Genomic DNA, 13073 nt, shown 5'->3' on the forward strand with positions numbered 1-13073 from the left:
CACACCGCCACCAGCCTATCCCTCACTGCCGTCCAACTCCGTCACCAGCCTGTCCCTCACCGCCGTCCACACAATACTCCCAGCCTGACCCTCACTGTCATTCACACAACGACCTCAGCCTGACCGCCCTCTCTGAACAAACACCACGCCCTGCCTGACACCCAACAGTAAGCGAGATATGCGTCTGTCCGGCCCCATCTCCGGCACTTTTATTTCCATTCCCAGGAACAAAGACACGGAGGAGTCTGTCCAAAACTTTTTCATTCAACTTTGCAAAGTCGGGTGCAGTTCCCCGTGGGTACACACACAAGCATAGTAATCTCCACGCATTATATACACGTAAATGTGGGCTGGGTCTCCTACTGCTGTCTTGACCTATGAGTGCTAGGGTTCCCCATTGTTTTCCTTATTTGGGTTCTGGTGCCTGCGATTATTTTGTTACTCACTTGGCCAATCAGTGTTCGAGCTCCCCGTTCTTTCCTTATATGGATGATGTTGTACAACTGTGGTTTAGGGCGGTCTCTCAGCTATCGAGGAAAGCTGTTACAATTGTTTCATTCATAAAAACATGGGGGAGGTCCGGCAACAGTTTCGAGTGTCTGCTTGTGTTTACTATAAGGTAGAAAAGACTAAAATGCAGCTAACCGTTTAAAAATTACACTACCCCCTACAAATCCCCCGTGTCTTTTCTTACGGCCTGTAATTTTTAAACCATAAGTTTCTTCTCCAGGGCGTTTAATAACTCCCGAGCTTGTTCATCAAACTGCCCGTCTCTAATACTACCCCTGCCCAAGAGGGATTCACTTTGTTCCATCTCGAGATTCATTCGTTCAACCTGCCCATAGGGAACATCCCTCTTAGTAAGGGCGGTTTCGATCAGTCGTTGAGTTAATCCCCGGACGCAGGGAATAACACAACACCCAAGGGCAGTGAGTACCCCTGCCACCACTATACATGAGACAAGAAAGGGAACGACTACCCCCGTCCATTTACCGAACCAGGCTTCCAACCAGTCCGTGAGGCCAGAGTCGATGCCCGAGTTTTCGGCCAGTTCGTCCGCCAATGTGGTGAGTCAATCCAGGGCGCGGGTGATGGACCCATCAGCGGCTGTGTTGTTGGGGATGAAAGTGCAGCACTGAGTGCCTATCATGACACAAACACCCCCCTTCTCTGCCAACATCATGTCTAAGGCCAACCTATTTTCCCGCGCCATCCTACTAGTGGCGTCCAGTTGTTCTGCTATTCCTTTCACTGCATCCCGGGTATAATTAATGAAACTCTGCTGATTGTAGTAAATATAATTAATCCAATCCACGTTCTTATTGATAGTCACCCACCAGAACATTGACGACTCAAAACCCGCCGCTATTTGGTTCCTAGCCTTGTATTCGTCAGGAACACCCCTGGGGACCCCTATGGCATCTAAATATATGTCATCATCGAAAGAGGTCTCCAAAGCTCTCTCAGTTCTTCCACTGGAACGGGGTTGCTCTTGTTTTTCGAATGCCAGGGTGAATGGGATGGCCAATTGAACGATTGCACAAGTGCCCGTCCATTTTCGGGACAGGGTCGGTCGCAGAACCCTCCCACCACAGTACCACCAGAGGTCTGCCCTAGGCACATGAATGTGGGAGTAATTCCCGCCCCCGGTAGTTTCATTGACCAGCCGAATTGATCCGCTGCACTTGTCAAATGTCCCCACATCGTTGTCCCACTGTAGTCCCGTCCGAGAGACGCAGGCCTGGTGCGTACCCGTTACCCCTGAGAATGATGGCGGGCGGGGCGCCCCCTCAGACCTGACGGGGGGAAACTTCAAACTCAAGGGTCGACAAGTGGAGTCGTTCCAGGCCTCTCGGTCCTGGTACAGCCTTATCATGCAGTCCAAGGCTCGTGGGTGTTTCTCCCATCCCAGCGGGAATGGGACCACCTGAGGGTTAGGGCGGGCACTCGTGCATGCGTAGCAATCACTCTTTGTCATGCTCCTCACAGTATATTTGACCCATTCCATCCAGGCATTCGCCTCCCCGTATCCCGTATCTATTTCAAAGGTCTTTTCCAAATCCGTCACCTCAATTATTCTAATCTTTTCCTGCTCATCGGTGGCGGATGAGCCCCCAGACTCAGCTTCAATGACCGTGATATACGTGCAGCACAGCTGCACTCCCTCCTGTCCTGCCTGGCCCCCAACTCTAATACCCAGTATTGTTCCATTAAGGCTCGCCCCGTTGTTTCCCAAGTTTTTTATGGTCAGATAGAGCGGATTGCACTGATTCTGCCCACAACCCTGTCCAGGGGTGATGGGATCACGGACAACTGACACCATAGCCTGGACCCCGGGGGCTGGAGGCCTATGTATGCCTTCCCTACCATGCAATTGTAATACTAACGTCTGACCCTGGAATCCCCTTTCTCTCTCTAGGTTCCGCTTAGTTTGATTCAGTTCATTTTTAGTCCCACAGGGCACCAACCCACATAGGTCTAAGCTAAATGTCTTTGGTGGCTTGTTGGCAAGCACGGAGATGGAGAACCACTGACGGTCCTCTACTTGTTTTTTCCGGAGGCCAAATTGGGTAACACGCACACTATGACCCAGCCCAAGGATAATGGCATAGCAAGTTAACAACACGATTGACCGCATTTTGTCGCGACACCTGTAGCCAGAGGGCACAGTTCCTTTAGACTCGCCAATGTCCGATTAATTTGTTCTCAGGGTCTCTGTTCCTTAGATGCCTTTGTCAGAGAGGTTCGTTCGTCCTCCGTCGGTTGTGGCACTGGTCCCTTGACTCGAGTGTAATGTGTCCAGCCCTTTTCGGCCGTACGGACAGCCGTTTCGGTCGTCAAACGTACCAGGAAGGGACCGTCCCAAGTTGGTTCGAGGGTACGTTGCTTCCAGCTTTTAATCAGGACCCACTGATCCGGCTTGACGGTGTTCACCGCAAACTCGAGGGGCGGCGTCTGTGCCAAAAGTCCCTGTTGGCGTAAACGAGATAGAGCAGACCCCAGAGCCACCACATATTTTTGCACAAACATATCCCGAGACTCGAATACAGGAGGTTCTCCCTTCGGCCCATGGAACGGGAGGCCAAACAGTATTTCGAAAGGGGAGACGCCCAAATCCCGCCTTGGCTGGGTGCGAATTTGCAATAGGGCAAAGGGTAGGCATTTGGTCCAAGGCAGGCCGATTTCACTAGTGAGTTTGGTTAGCTGCTTTTTGATGGTCTGGTTCATTCTTTCGACCTTGCCCGAGGAGGGGGGATGCCAGGGGGTGTGCAAATCCCAGTCAATCCCCATTGTTTGCACTACATTCTGGAGGACGGTCGAGGTGAAGTGGCTCCCCTGGTCAGAGTCATTAGCGCGGGGTAGCCCAAATCGTGGGATGATTTGTTCGAGTAGAATTTTGCTAACCTGAGTTGCCGTTGCCGTGCCAGTGGGGAAAGCTTCCACCCATCCTGTCAGGTGATCTACTATTACTAATAGATACTTCAGGCGACTATGGGGGGAGCTCAGTGTAATCTACCTGGACAAACCCAAACGGCCTATAGGCCGGACTCCTACCCCCTTGTCTTGCATGCTGCCGCAGCCCCCTTTTGTTAATCTTTCGACATGTTATGCAATCTCCTGTGACATGCTTGGCTACCGTGTACAGACCAGGGTGAGCATATCGGCGCAGGAAGGCATCACACAGTGCCTGGGCGCTCCAGTGACCCCCTTGGTGTAGACGGGCAATAATGTCCCGCGTCAACGGTCGATTTAGTAGCTGGCGGCCATCGGGTAAGGTCCACTTCCCTTCCCTATCCTTTGTACCCCCCAGAGACGCAAGAAGAGTTTCTTCTTTGTCAGTAAACGTGGGAACTTCGGTAATTTCGGATATCTGGGGAATCCTTACCAGGCAGTTTATTACTTCCTTCCCCATCCCAGCCAATTTTGCCTGTTCATCTGCCAATTGATTCCCCAGGGTCTCTATTTTATCGTCTTTCTGGTGCCCTTTCACATGTACTACAGCAATCTCTTGTGGAAGCAACAAATCCTCCAAGATCATATCTACTAGTTCCTCGAGGACCAACTCCTTTCCTCTACTATTTATCATTCCCCTTTTCTTCCAGATCTTCCCAAAGGTGTGTACTACCCCAAAGGCATACTTAGAGTCAGTGTAGATTGTCCCGGCTATTCCCTTTAAATTCCTCAGAGACCGGTGCAAGGCGGACAATTCGCACGTTTGTGCGGACCAGGCATTCGGTAGCCGTCCACTTTCCACTAATTCCCAACCAGTCTCACTAATGACTGCATAACCGTTGTGTCTCTTCCCATCTATCACTCGAGAGGACCCGTCAATGTACCTCCGCCTTCCTGCATGTAAGGGGGTATCCCTCAGATCTTCCCTCACTTTACTCTGGTACTCTATTATGTCTGAACAGCACTGTTCCAGTTCCTCCTCCCCTTCCCCTTTCCAAAGAAAGTCCGCCGCATTCTGGCAGCCCCCGACTTCTATTCGGAGGTCTTCTCGGTCTAACAATATGGCTTCATATTTCAGAATTCTCGAGTCAGTCAGCCACCTCCCGGCCTTCTGATTCAGGATAGTTCTAACCTGGTGGGGAGTAGTGACTGTCAAGGGGGCACCGAAAGTGAACTTCCTACGTTCCTCTATCAGCTTTGCCGTGGCTGCCACTGCTTGGACACACTCCGGCCACCCTCGGAGACTGGATCCAGAATTTTTGACAGGAAAGCCACGGGCTTCCTTTCTCCCCCCCAATATTGGGTCAATACTCCAAGAGCGGTTCCCTTTCTGGAGTTCACAAAGAGACGAAATGTCTTACTAAAATCCGGCAAGCTTAAAACAGGTGTGGTCATCAATTTTTCTTTTAGAATTCCAATTAACTTTTTCTCCTCCTCCTCCCATTTTATTCTGTTGGGTGCCTCCTCAATGAGTTTTAGGTACAAGTCTTTAGTAAGGGGGGCATAGTCGTCTATCGATAACCGACAATAGCCTAAGAGTCCCAAGAACTTCCGCAACTCCCTCTTGGTCGTTGGGAGGCCTAGTTCGATTATTGCCCGCACTCTTTCCGGACTTATTCGTTTCTGTCCCTGGCTTATCAAGTGTCCCAGGTACTTAACCTCTTTCTCGACATATTGGAGCTTCTTCTGACTCACTCTTACCCCCTTCTCAGCTAGGTAATTTAACAGGGCATTAGTCCCAAGTAGGACATCCTCCTCCGCAGGTCCGAATAAAAGGAGGTCGTCCACGTATTGTATAAGCTTAAGGGCCGGGGACAAGGTTAGTCCCTCCAATAATTGTTCCAGAATCTGCCCGAACAGAGTCGGGGACTCAGTGAATCCTTGGGGGAGCACGGTCCACCTGTACTGCTGTTTTCTGCCAGTATCAGGATCCTCCCATTCAAAAGCAAAAAGATCCCTACTGTCCTTGTCCAGGGGACACGCCCAGAAGGCATCCTTTAAGTCTATAACACTAAACCAGCCGTGGTCCGGGGGTATTCGCCCCAGAATAGTGTATGGGTTCGGTACCACAGGGTGCCGTACTTGGACAATTTTATTTACTTCCCTCAGGTCTTGGACCATTCGGTAGCTCCCGTCCGACTTCCGGACCGGCAGGATGGGGGAATTGTATCGTGACATACAAGGCTCTACCAATCCATCTTTTATTAGGTCTTCCATAACTGTCTTCAGGCCCTGCCTCCCTTCCCAAGAGATGGGGTATTGGCGCACTCTGACGTCGGGGCTCTGGGGCTTTAATTTTACCTCCACAGGTCGAATTGCGAGTCCCCCCCGTTCCCTTTGGCGACCCAAACCCTAGGGTCTATCTCTGTCAATCGGGACTCACTAAGGTATGACATGGTAACGGCTAATTCATCCTCTTCTCTCACTTCTATTCGTAATCCGAAACGGACTATCAAATCCCGTCCCAACAACCCATAGGGAAGATGGGGGAGGTGAAGGAGTTCCACCTGGAGCTCCTCCTCCTCCAGCCGCAAGGGTTGTGGTTCGAATATTTTCGCACTAAAAACGCCACCCTTAACTCCTGAAATGTTTAATGTTTTAGCTTGGAAGCCAACCCCCCTAGGATGGAGGGGAATTGAGGACCTGCCGGCGCCTGTGTCAACTAAGAAGGTAACATCTTGTCTAAATGGGCCCACCCGTAAATTTACCAGGGATTCTTGGTAGGCCCGTGTTCCGATCCTCGCCTGACTTCCCTAATCCATTTGTTCACGCTCCATTTCATACATCCCTTTCTTTCCCTTTTAAACTCGGGACAATCCCTTTTGAAGTGTCCCAGTCTCCCGCAATGGTAACATCCGGCCATCGGAGGCCGCTGAATTCCATAAGATCCTCCTCTCTCACTTCTGCCCCGTCTCGCTTCTCTCCCTCTCCAACTTTTCTTCGACGTTCCTCTTTCCACCCATAACCTCCCTCCCTCATGCCGGTGGACTTACAAGCTTCCCGTACGGCTGCCACCACCATTTTTGTCTTCTGCTTCTCCCTTATTACATCCCTCTGAACGTACACCTTCTGTGCTTCCCGTAATAAGTCTGCAACATCTTTTTCAGCCCAATCCTCCACTTTCTGTAATTTCTTCTGAATGTCAGGCCATGACTTAGTCACAAAGTGCACCTTAAGCATGCCCTTGCCTATTTCCCCATCGGGGTCCAAACCTGAATACTTCCGCATGGACTCCCGCAAACGGTCTAAAAACTCACTCGGGGATTCATCCTTTTCCTGTCCAACTTCGAATGCTTTCGCTAAATTCCGCTGTTTGGGCACGCAGGTTTGGATCCCCCTGATTATAAGGCTTCTGAGGTCTGTCATATTTGCCCGTCCCCCCGCGTCGTTATGATCCCACCGGGGGTCCTCTAAGGGGTACTTCTGCTCTCCACGCTGAGGGCCGTCCTGATGCTCCCTATCCCAAATGGCCATTGCACTATTCCGGTTCATAACAATTTCATCGTAATTAAATAGTATTCTCATCATGGCCTGCAGTTCAGCCCATGTGTATATACTGGGCCCCAAAAATTGGTCCAGTTGTATTCCCACACTGATGGCGTCGTCCAGTAGACGGGGTGGTTCGTTACGGAGTTGCCGGATATCCCCAGAATTTAAAGGTTGTACCACGAACCCAGTCCGTTCGTTCCCAAACGGCACCTCTCGTAAGGGGTTCAGCTGTTCAATATTGTCACTACTCCCAGCTCTCAATTCCTCTTCTCGACCTTTCCGCATCTCGAGTCGGACTGATTTCCTAGTGCCTGGGGTGGGTTCTGCGCCCCCTCCTGTGCCCCCCCCCCTCCCCCCCAGCAGTCCCTGCCTCACTGGTCGCAGCCTGCTGGGAATCGGATTTATACGTCGCAGGAGGGTGGTCCGCGCTGGACGCCTGGTCATGCGCGGGTGGTATATACGGCGGCGGGGCGGACGGTGGCAAACTGTCGGTGAGGATGTCCCAAGACTTCTGGGGCTTCCTCGGGTCTGTTTGTGGAATCAGAGGATAGAGACGCGTGGGACTCTCGCCATCGCCCGCCAACCAGGCGGCGGCGTATTTGCTCTCTTCTGGGTCAAACGGTTGTTTTCTGTTAACATATACATTTAGGATTTGACACACCCAGTCTTCATCAGACCCATACTCGGGCCAAACTACCGAGGGGGCGCGGATAGGTTCGTTGGTCCATATAAAACAACAATATTTTATCATGGTCTCTTTCTTTAAGTCCTTCGTTCTACTACTGTCCGTCCATAGACTTAACTTCCGACCTAATGGACTATCGGGGGGTATTTCTTTCACATTTGCAGTCTTCCCTGACTTCTCCTTAGTAAATCTAGAAGTCTGATTTCCCATGGTCTATCTTCGGTCCTGGTCTTAAACGCCTAAAACGTTTTCACAGATGACCGTCAAAACCACAATTTCCCGTGGTTTATCTTCGGTCCTGGTCTTAAACGCCTAAAACGTTTTCACAGATGACCGTCAAAACCACAAATTCCCGTGGTTTATCTTCGGTCCTGGTCTTAAATGCCCAAAGCGTTTTCACAGATGACCGTCAAAACCACGCGGTCAACAAGGAAGAACAAAAAAAAAATCTCTTACCTTGATCCGTGCACGGAGTTGTCTTGCCTTTTTAAATGTGTGTACCCCCGTGTATAGTCACTAACCGGTCGTCCCAACACTCGTCCGTGTGTTCCTTTTTCCAGGATTCAAAATTATTTTTAAATGAGCCGGGTCACATCCTCTCTTGGCCGACGGCCGACGGACCAAGCTGATCAGTGAGAAGTATAAATATATACTAGACGCGTCTTTGTTGTGATCAGGCTTGATCCGTGAGCCGAAGAGATTGCCCCCCCCGGCAATAATTATTTCACCCGGACGAGCCCCCAATTGTGCGAGATATGCGGCTGTCCGGCCCCATCTCCGGCACTTTTATTTCCCTGCCCAGGAACAAAGACACGGAGGAGTCTGTCCAAAACTTTTTCATTCAACTTTGCAAAGTCGGGTGCAGTTTCCCGTAGGTACACACACATGCATAATAATCTCCACACATTATATACACGTATATGTGGGCTGGGTCTCCTACTGCTGTCTTGACTAATGAGTGCTAGGGTTCCCCACTGTTTTCCTTATTTGGGTTCTGGTGCCTGCGATTATTTTGTTCCTCACTTGGCCAATCAGTGTTCGAGCTCCCCGTTCTTTCCTTATATGGATGATGTTGTACAACTGTGGTTAAGGGCGGTCTCTCAACTATCGAGGAAAGCTGTTACAATTGTTTCATTCATAAAAACATGGGGGAGGGCCGGCAACAGTTTCGAAAAGACTAAAATGCAGCTAACCCTTTAAAAATTACACTACACCCTACAAAACTGCACACACTTAGTCGCCTGAGGCGGGAAATGAACCCGGGTCTCTGGCGCTGTGAGGTAGCAGTGCTAACCACTGTGCCACCGCGCCGCCCACGCGGTGCACGAGAGAGAGAGGGGGGTGAGAGAGAGAATGGGTGAAAGAGAGCGTGGGCCTGAGAGAGAGGGTGAGAGAAAGAGAGGGGCTGAGTGAAAGAGAGGGCCTGAGAGAGAAGGGGTGAAAGAGAAGGGGTTAGAGAGACAGGTGTAAGAGAGAGAGAGGGGTGAGGGAGAGAAAAAAGTGAGATAGAGAGAGGGGGTGCGAGAGAGAGAGAGGAGTGAGAGAGAGGCGGGTTGAGAGAGAGGGGTGAGAGAGAGAGAGGGTGAGAGAGAGAATGGGTGAGAGAGATGGAGGGCCTGAGAGAGGGGGGTGAGTGAGAATGGGTCAGAGAGAATGGGTGAGAGAGAGAGGGGATGAGAGAGAGGGGAGAGAGAGGAGGGTGAGAGAGGGTGTGTGTGAGAGTGAGGGGGTAGAGCGAGAGAGAAATTGTGAGAGAGAGGGTGTGAGAGAGAGGGGAGAGATGAGAGAGAGCGGGATGAGAGAGAGGGTGGGAGAGAGAGAGGGTTTTGAGAGAGGGGGTTGAGAGAGAGGGGGTGTGAGAGAGGGGAGAGAGAGAGGAGGGTGAGAGAGGATGTGTGATAGAGAGAGAGTGAGGGGGTGAGAGTGTGAGAGAGAGAGGGTGTGAGAGAGAGGGAGAGATGAGAGAGAGAGCGGGGTGAGACAGAGAGGGGGTTGAGAGAGTAACAGTGAGAGGGTGAGAGATAGAGGGTGTGAGAGTGAGGAGAGAGAGAGTGAGGGTGTGTGTGAGAGAGAGGGAGGGTGAGAGAGTGAGGGAGTGAGAGAAAGAGGGGCTGAGAGAGATGGTCTGAGAGAGAGAGAGAGGGGGTTGACAGAAACGGGAGGTGAGAAAGAGCGGGGTGAGAGAGTGAGGGGTGAGAGAGAAAGGGGGCAGAGAGACAGAGGGGTTGAGGAGAGAGGCTGAGAGAGAGAGGGATGACAGAGAGGGGTGAGACAGAGGGGTGAAATAGAGGAGATGAGAGAGAGGGGGTGAGAGAGAGGGGTTTAGAGAGAGAGGGTGAGGGGAAGAGAAGGGGAGAGAGGGGGAGTGGGGAGAGGGGGAGAGGTGTCAGAGAGAGGGAGTGAGAGAGATAGAGGTGAGAGAGTTGGGGGTGAGAAAGTTAGAGGGGGTGAGGAGGGCGAGGTGAGAGTTGGAAGGGTGAGAGAGAGACGGGTGAGAGAGAGAGACGGGTGAGAGAGAGGGGTGAGAGGGAGGGGTGAGAAAAAGGGGAATGAGAGTGGGGATGAGAGACGGGGGGTGAGAGAGAGAGTGAGGGGGTGACAGAGAAAGAGTATGTGAGAGAGGGGAGAGATGAGAGAGAGAGAGGGGTGTGAGAGAGAAAGAGGGCTGCGAGAGGGAGGGGAGCGAGAAAGTGAGAGACAGTGAGAGGGTGAGAGAGAGGGTGTGAGAGAGAAAGGGGAAAGAGAGAGAGAATGGTGGCGAAAGAAAGAAGGGATGAGAGAGAGGGGTGAGAGAGAGGGAGAGAGATGTAGAGAGAAGGGGAGAAAGGGGGGAGTGGGAAGGGCGGAGAGGTGTCAGAGGGAGGCGTGGAAGAGTTAGAGGTCAGAGAGAGGGGGGCTAGAGAGTTAGAGGGATGATGGAGGGTTAGAGGGGTTAGAGAGAGAGTGGCGAGAGAGAGCGGGGAGGTGAGAGAGGAGGGGTGAGAGAGAGAGAGGTGAGAGACAGAATGGATGAGAGAGAGGTGTAAGAGAGAGAGAGGGTGAGAGAGAGAGAGGGAGTGAGAGAGAGAGGTGCAAGAGACGAGATGAGAGAGGGGGGGTGAGAGAGACAGGGTGAGAGAGGGGAGAAAGAAGGGGAGAGAGGGGGGAATGGGAAGAGGGTGGAGAGGTGTCAGAGAGAAGGGGTGAGAGACATAGAGGTGAGAGAGTTAGAGAGGAGAGAGTTAGAGGAGTGAGAGAGAGAGGGGGCGAGGTGAGAGATAGAGGGGTGAGAGAGAGACGGGTGAGAGAGAGAGACAGGTGAGTGAGAGGGGTGAGAGAGGGGTGAGAGAAAAGGGGGTTGAGAGAGGGGATGGGAGAGAGAGGAGTGTGACAGAGAGGGGCTGACAGAGTGTCAGAGAAAGAGTGTGAGAGCGCGGGGAAGAGATGAGAGAGAGAGAGAGCGGGGTGAGAGAGAGAGTGGTGTGAGAGAGAAAGGTGGCTGACAGAGGAGGGTATGAGAGAGAGGGGTGGTGAGAGAAAGAATGGATGAGAGAGAGGGGATGAGAGAGGGAAAGAGAGAGAGAGGGAGAGAGAAGGCGAGAGGATGGGAGTGGGGAAAGGGCGGAGAGGTGTCAGAGAGAGGAGGTGAGAGAGTTAGAGGTCAGAGAGAGAGGGGGCGAGAGAATTAGAGAGATGAGGGAGGGTTAGAGGGGTGAGAGAGAGAGAGGCGTAAGAGAGAGAGAGGAGTGAGAGAGAGAATGGGTGAGAGAGATAGAGAGCCTGAGAGAGAGACGTGAGAGAGAGAGAGAGAGAGAGAGAGAGAGAGAGAGATGCTGAGAGAGAGGGGGTGATAGAGGGCGTGATAGAGAAAGGGTGAGAGAGGTACAAGAGAGAGGGGTGTGTGAGAGAGAGGGGCTTGAGAGAGAGGGGAGAGAGACGCCGTGGTGAGAGAGGAGATTTAGAGAGAGGGCGTTTGAGAGAGTTGGGGGTGTTGAGAGGGGGTGAGAGAGAGGTGGTGTTAGAGAGACAGAGGGTGAGAGAGTGGGTGTGGGGTGGTGTGAGAGACAGGGGGCTGAGAGAGAGAGAGGGCTGAGAGAGAGAGAGAGAGGTTGTGAGAGAGTAAGAGAGTGAGGGGGTGAGAGAGAGGGAAGAGAGAGAGGGGATGACAGGTAGAGCGGGATTAGAGGGAGAGGGTCTGAGAAAGAGATAGAATGGTGAGAGAGTGGCCGTGAGCGAGAGAGAGGTGAGAAAGAAAGGAGTGTAAGAGTGAGGGGGGTGAGAGGTGAGAGTGGGTAGTGAGAGAGAGGGCTAAGAGAGAGGCGGGTGTGAGAGCGAGGTGTGAGAGAGACGGGGTTGAGAGAGAGGGATGAGAGAGAGTGGTGAGAGAGAGAGAGGTGAGAAGGGAGGGGTCAGAGAGAGAGGGGCTCTGAGAGAGAGGGGGTAAGAGAGAGAGAGACACCGAGAGAGTGTGCCTGAGAGAGAGGGGGAAGAGAGAATGGGTGAGAGAGAGAAGGTGAGAGAGAGACAGGTGCGAGAGAGAGAGAGAGGTTGGTGTGAGAGAGAGGGGGGTGCGAGAGAGAGCGGGTGAAAGAGAGGGGTGAGAGAGGGGGGAGAGAGAGGGGGTGAAAGAGAGAGGTGAGAGGGGGGAGAGAGAGGGGGAGAGATGAGTGAGTGGGGAGAAGGGGTGAGAGGGTGTGAGAGAGTGATGGGGTGAGAGCGAGGGGTGAGAGAGCGAGGGGTGAGAGAGAGGGGTGAGGGAGAGAGGTGTGGGAGATAGAGGGGGGTGTGAGCGAGAGATGGGGTATGAGAGAGAGGTGTGTGAGAGAGAGGGGTTGAGAGAGGGTGAGAGAGCGGTGTGAGAGAGATAGTGGGGTAAGAGACAGTGGGGTGTGAGAGAGCGAACGAGAGGGGGGTGAGAGTGGTGTGTGAGAGAGAGGAGGGTGAGACAGAGGGGATGAGAGAGGGTGTGAGAGAGAGGGATAAGAAAGAGAAAGTGGAGAGAGAGAGAGACGGGAAAGAGAGAGAGGGTGTGTGTGTGTGTGTGAGAGAGAGAGAGAGTGGGATGAGAGAGGAAGGGGCCGAGAGAGAGAGGGGTGACAGAGAGGGGGTGGGAGAGAGAGAGGGGTGAGAGAGAGCGGGGGTGAAAGAGAGGGGGGTGAGAGAGGGGGAGAGAGAGAGTGGGGAGAGGGCAGAGACGTGTCAGAGAGAGGGAGTGAGAGAGTTAGAGGTCAGAGAGAGAGGGAGGGGGTGAGAGAGAGAGAGGGGCTGTGAGAGAGATCAGGGTGGGAGAGACTGGGAAGAGAGAGAGAGGCGCTGAAAGAGAGAGGGGCTGTGAAAGAGAGGGTGAGGAAGAAGGAGTCAGCGAGAGAGCTAGGGAGAGAGAGGTGAGAGGGAGAGGGGTGTGTGAGAGAGGGGTGTGATTGAGACAGGGGGGTGAGAGAGATGGGTGAGAGAGAAGTGGGAGAGA

At 52.6% G+C, this 13073-nt stretch overlaps 1 protein-coding gene across 1 annotated transcript; it reads right to left on the reverse strand.

The window, feature by feature from the left end:
* Positions 1–249: 249 nt before the first annotated feature.
* LOC148138499 (uncharacterized) lies at positions 250–8486 on the reverse strand. The gene is made up of 2 exons (XM_087981588.1): positions 8084–8486; positions 250–2970 (listed from the first exon to the last, which is right to left on the reverse strand). Exon 2 carries the CDS (start codon positions 2636–2638, stop codon positions 1073–1075), a length of 1566 nt encoding a protein of 521 aa, XP_087837714.1. The 5' UTR covers positions 2639–2970; positions 8084–8486; the 3' UTR covers positions 250–1072.
* Positions 8487–13073: the final 4587 nt, after the last annotated feature.

This window comes from Chiloscyllium plagiosum, unplaced genomic scaffold (assembly GCF_037043375.1).
Source record: "Chiloscyllium plagiosum isolate Xiang-an unplaced genomic scaffold, Cpla_swu_hap1 HiC_scaffold_40, whole genome shotgun sequence".
Lineage (NCBI taxonomy): Eukaryota > Metazoa > Chordata > Chondrichthyes > Orectolobiformes > Hemiscylliidae > Chiloscyllium > Chiloscyllium plagiosum.

Coding starts and splice junctions, on each gene's coding strand:
- LOC148138499 (XM_087981588.1), bottom strand. CDS start 2,638: ATGCGGTCAATCGTGTTGTTAACTTGCTATGCCATTATCCTTGGGCTG.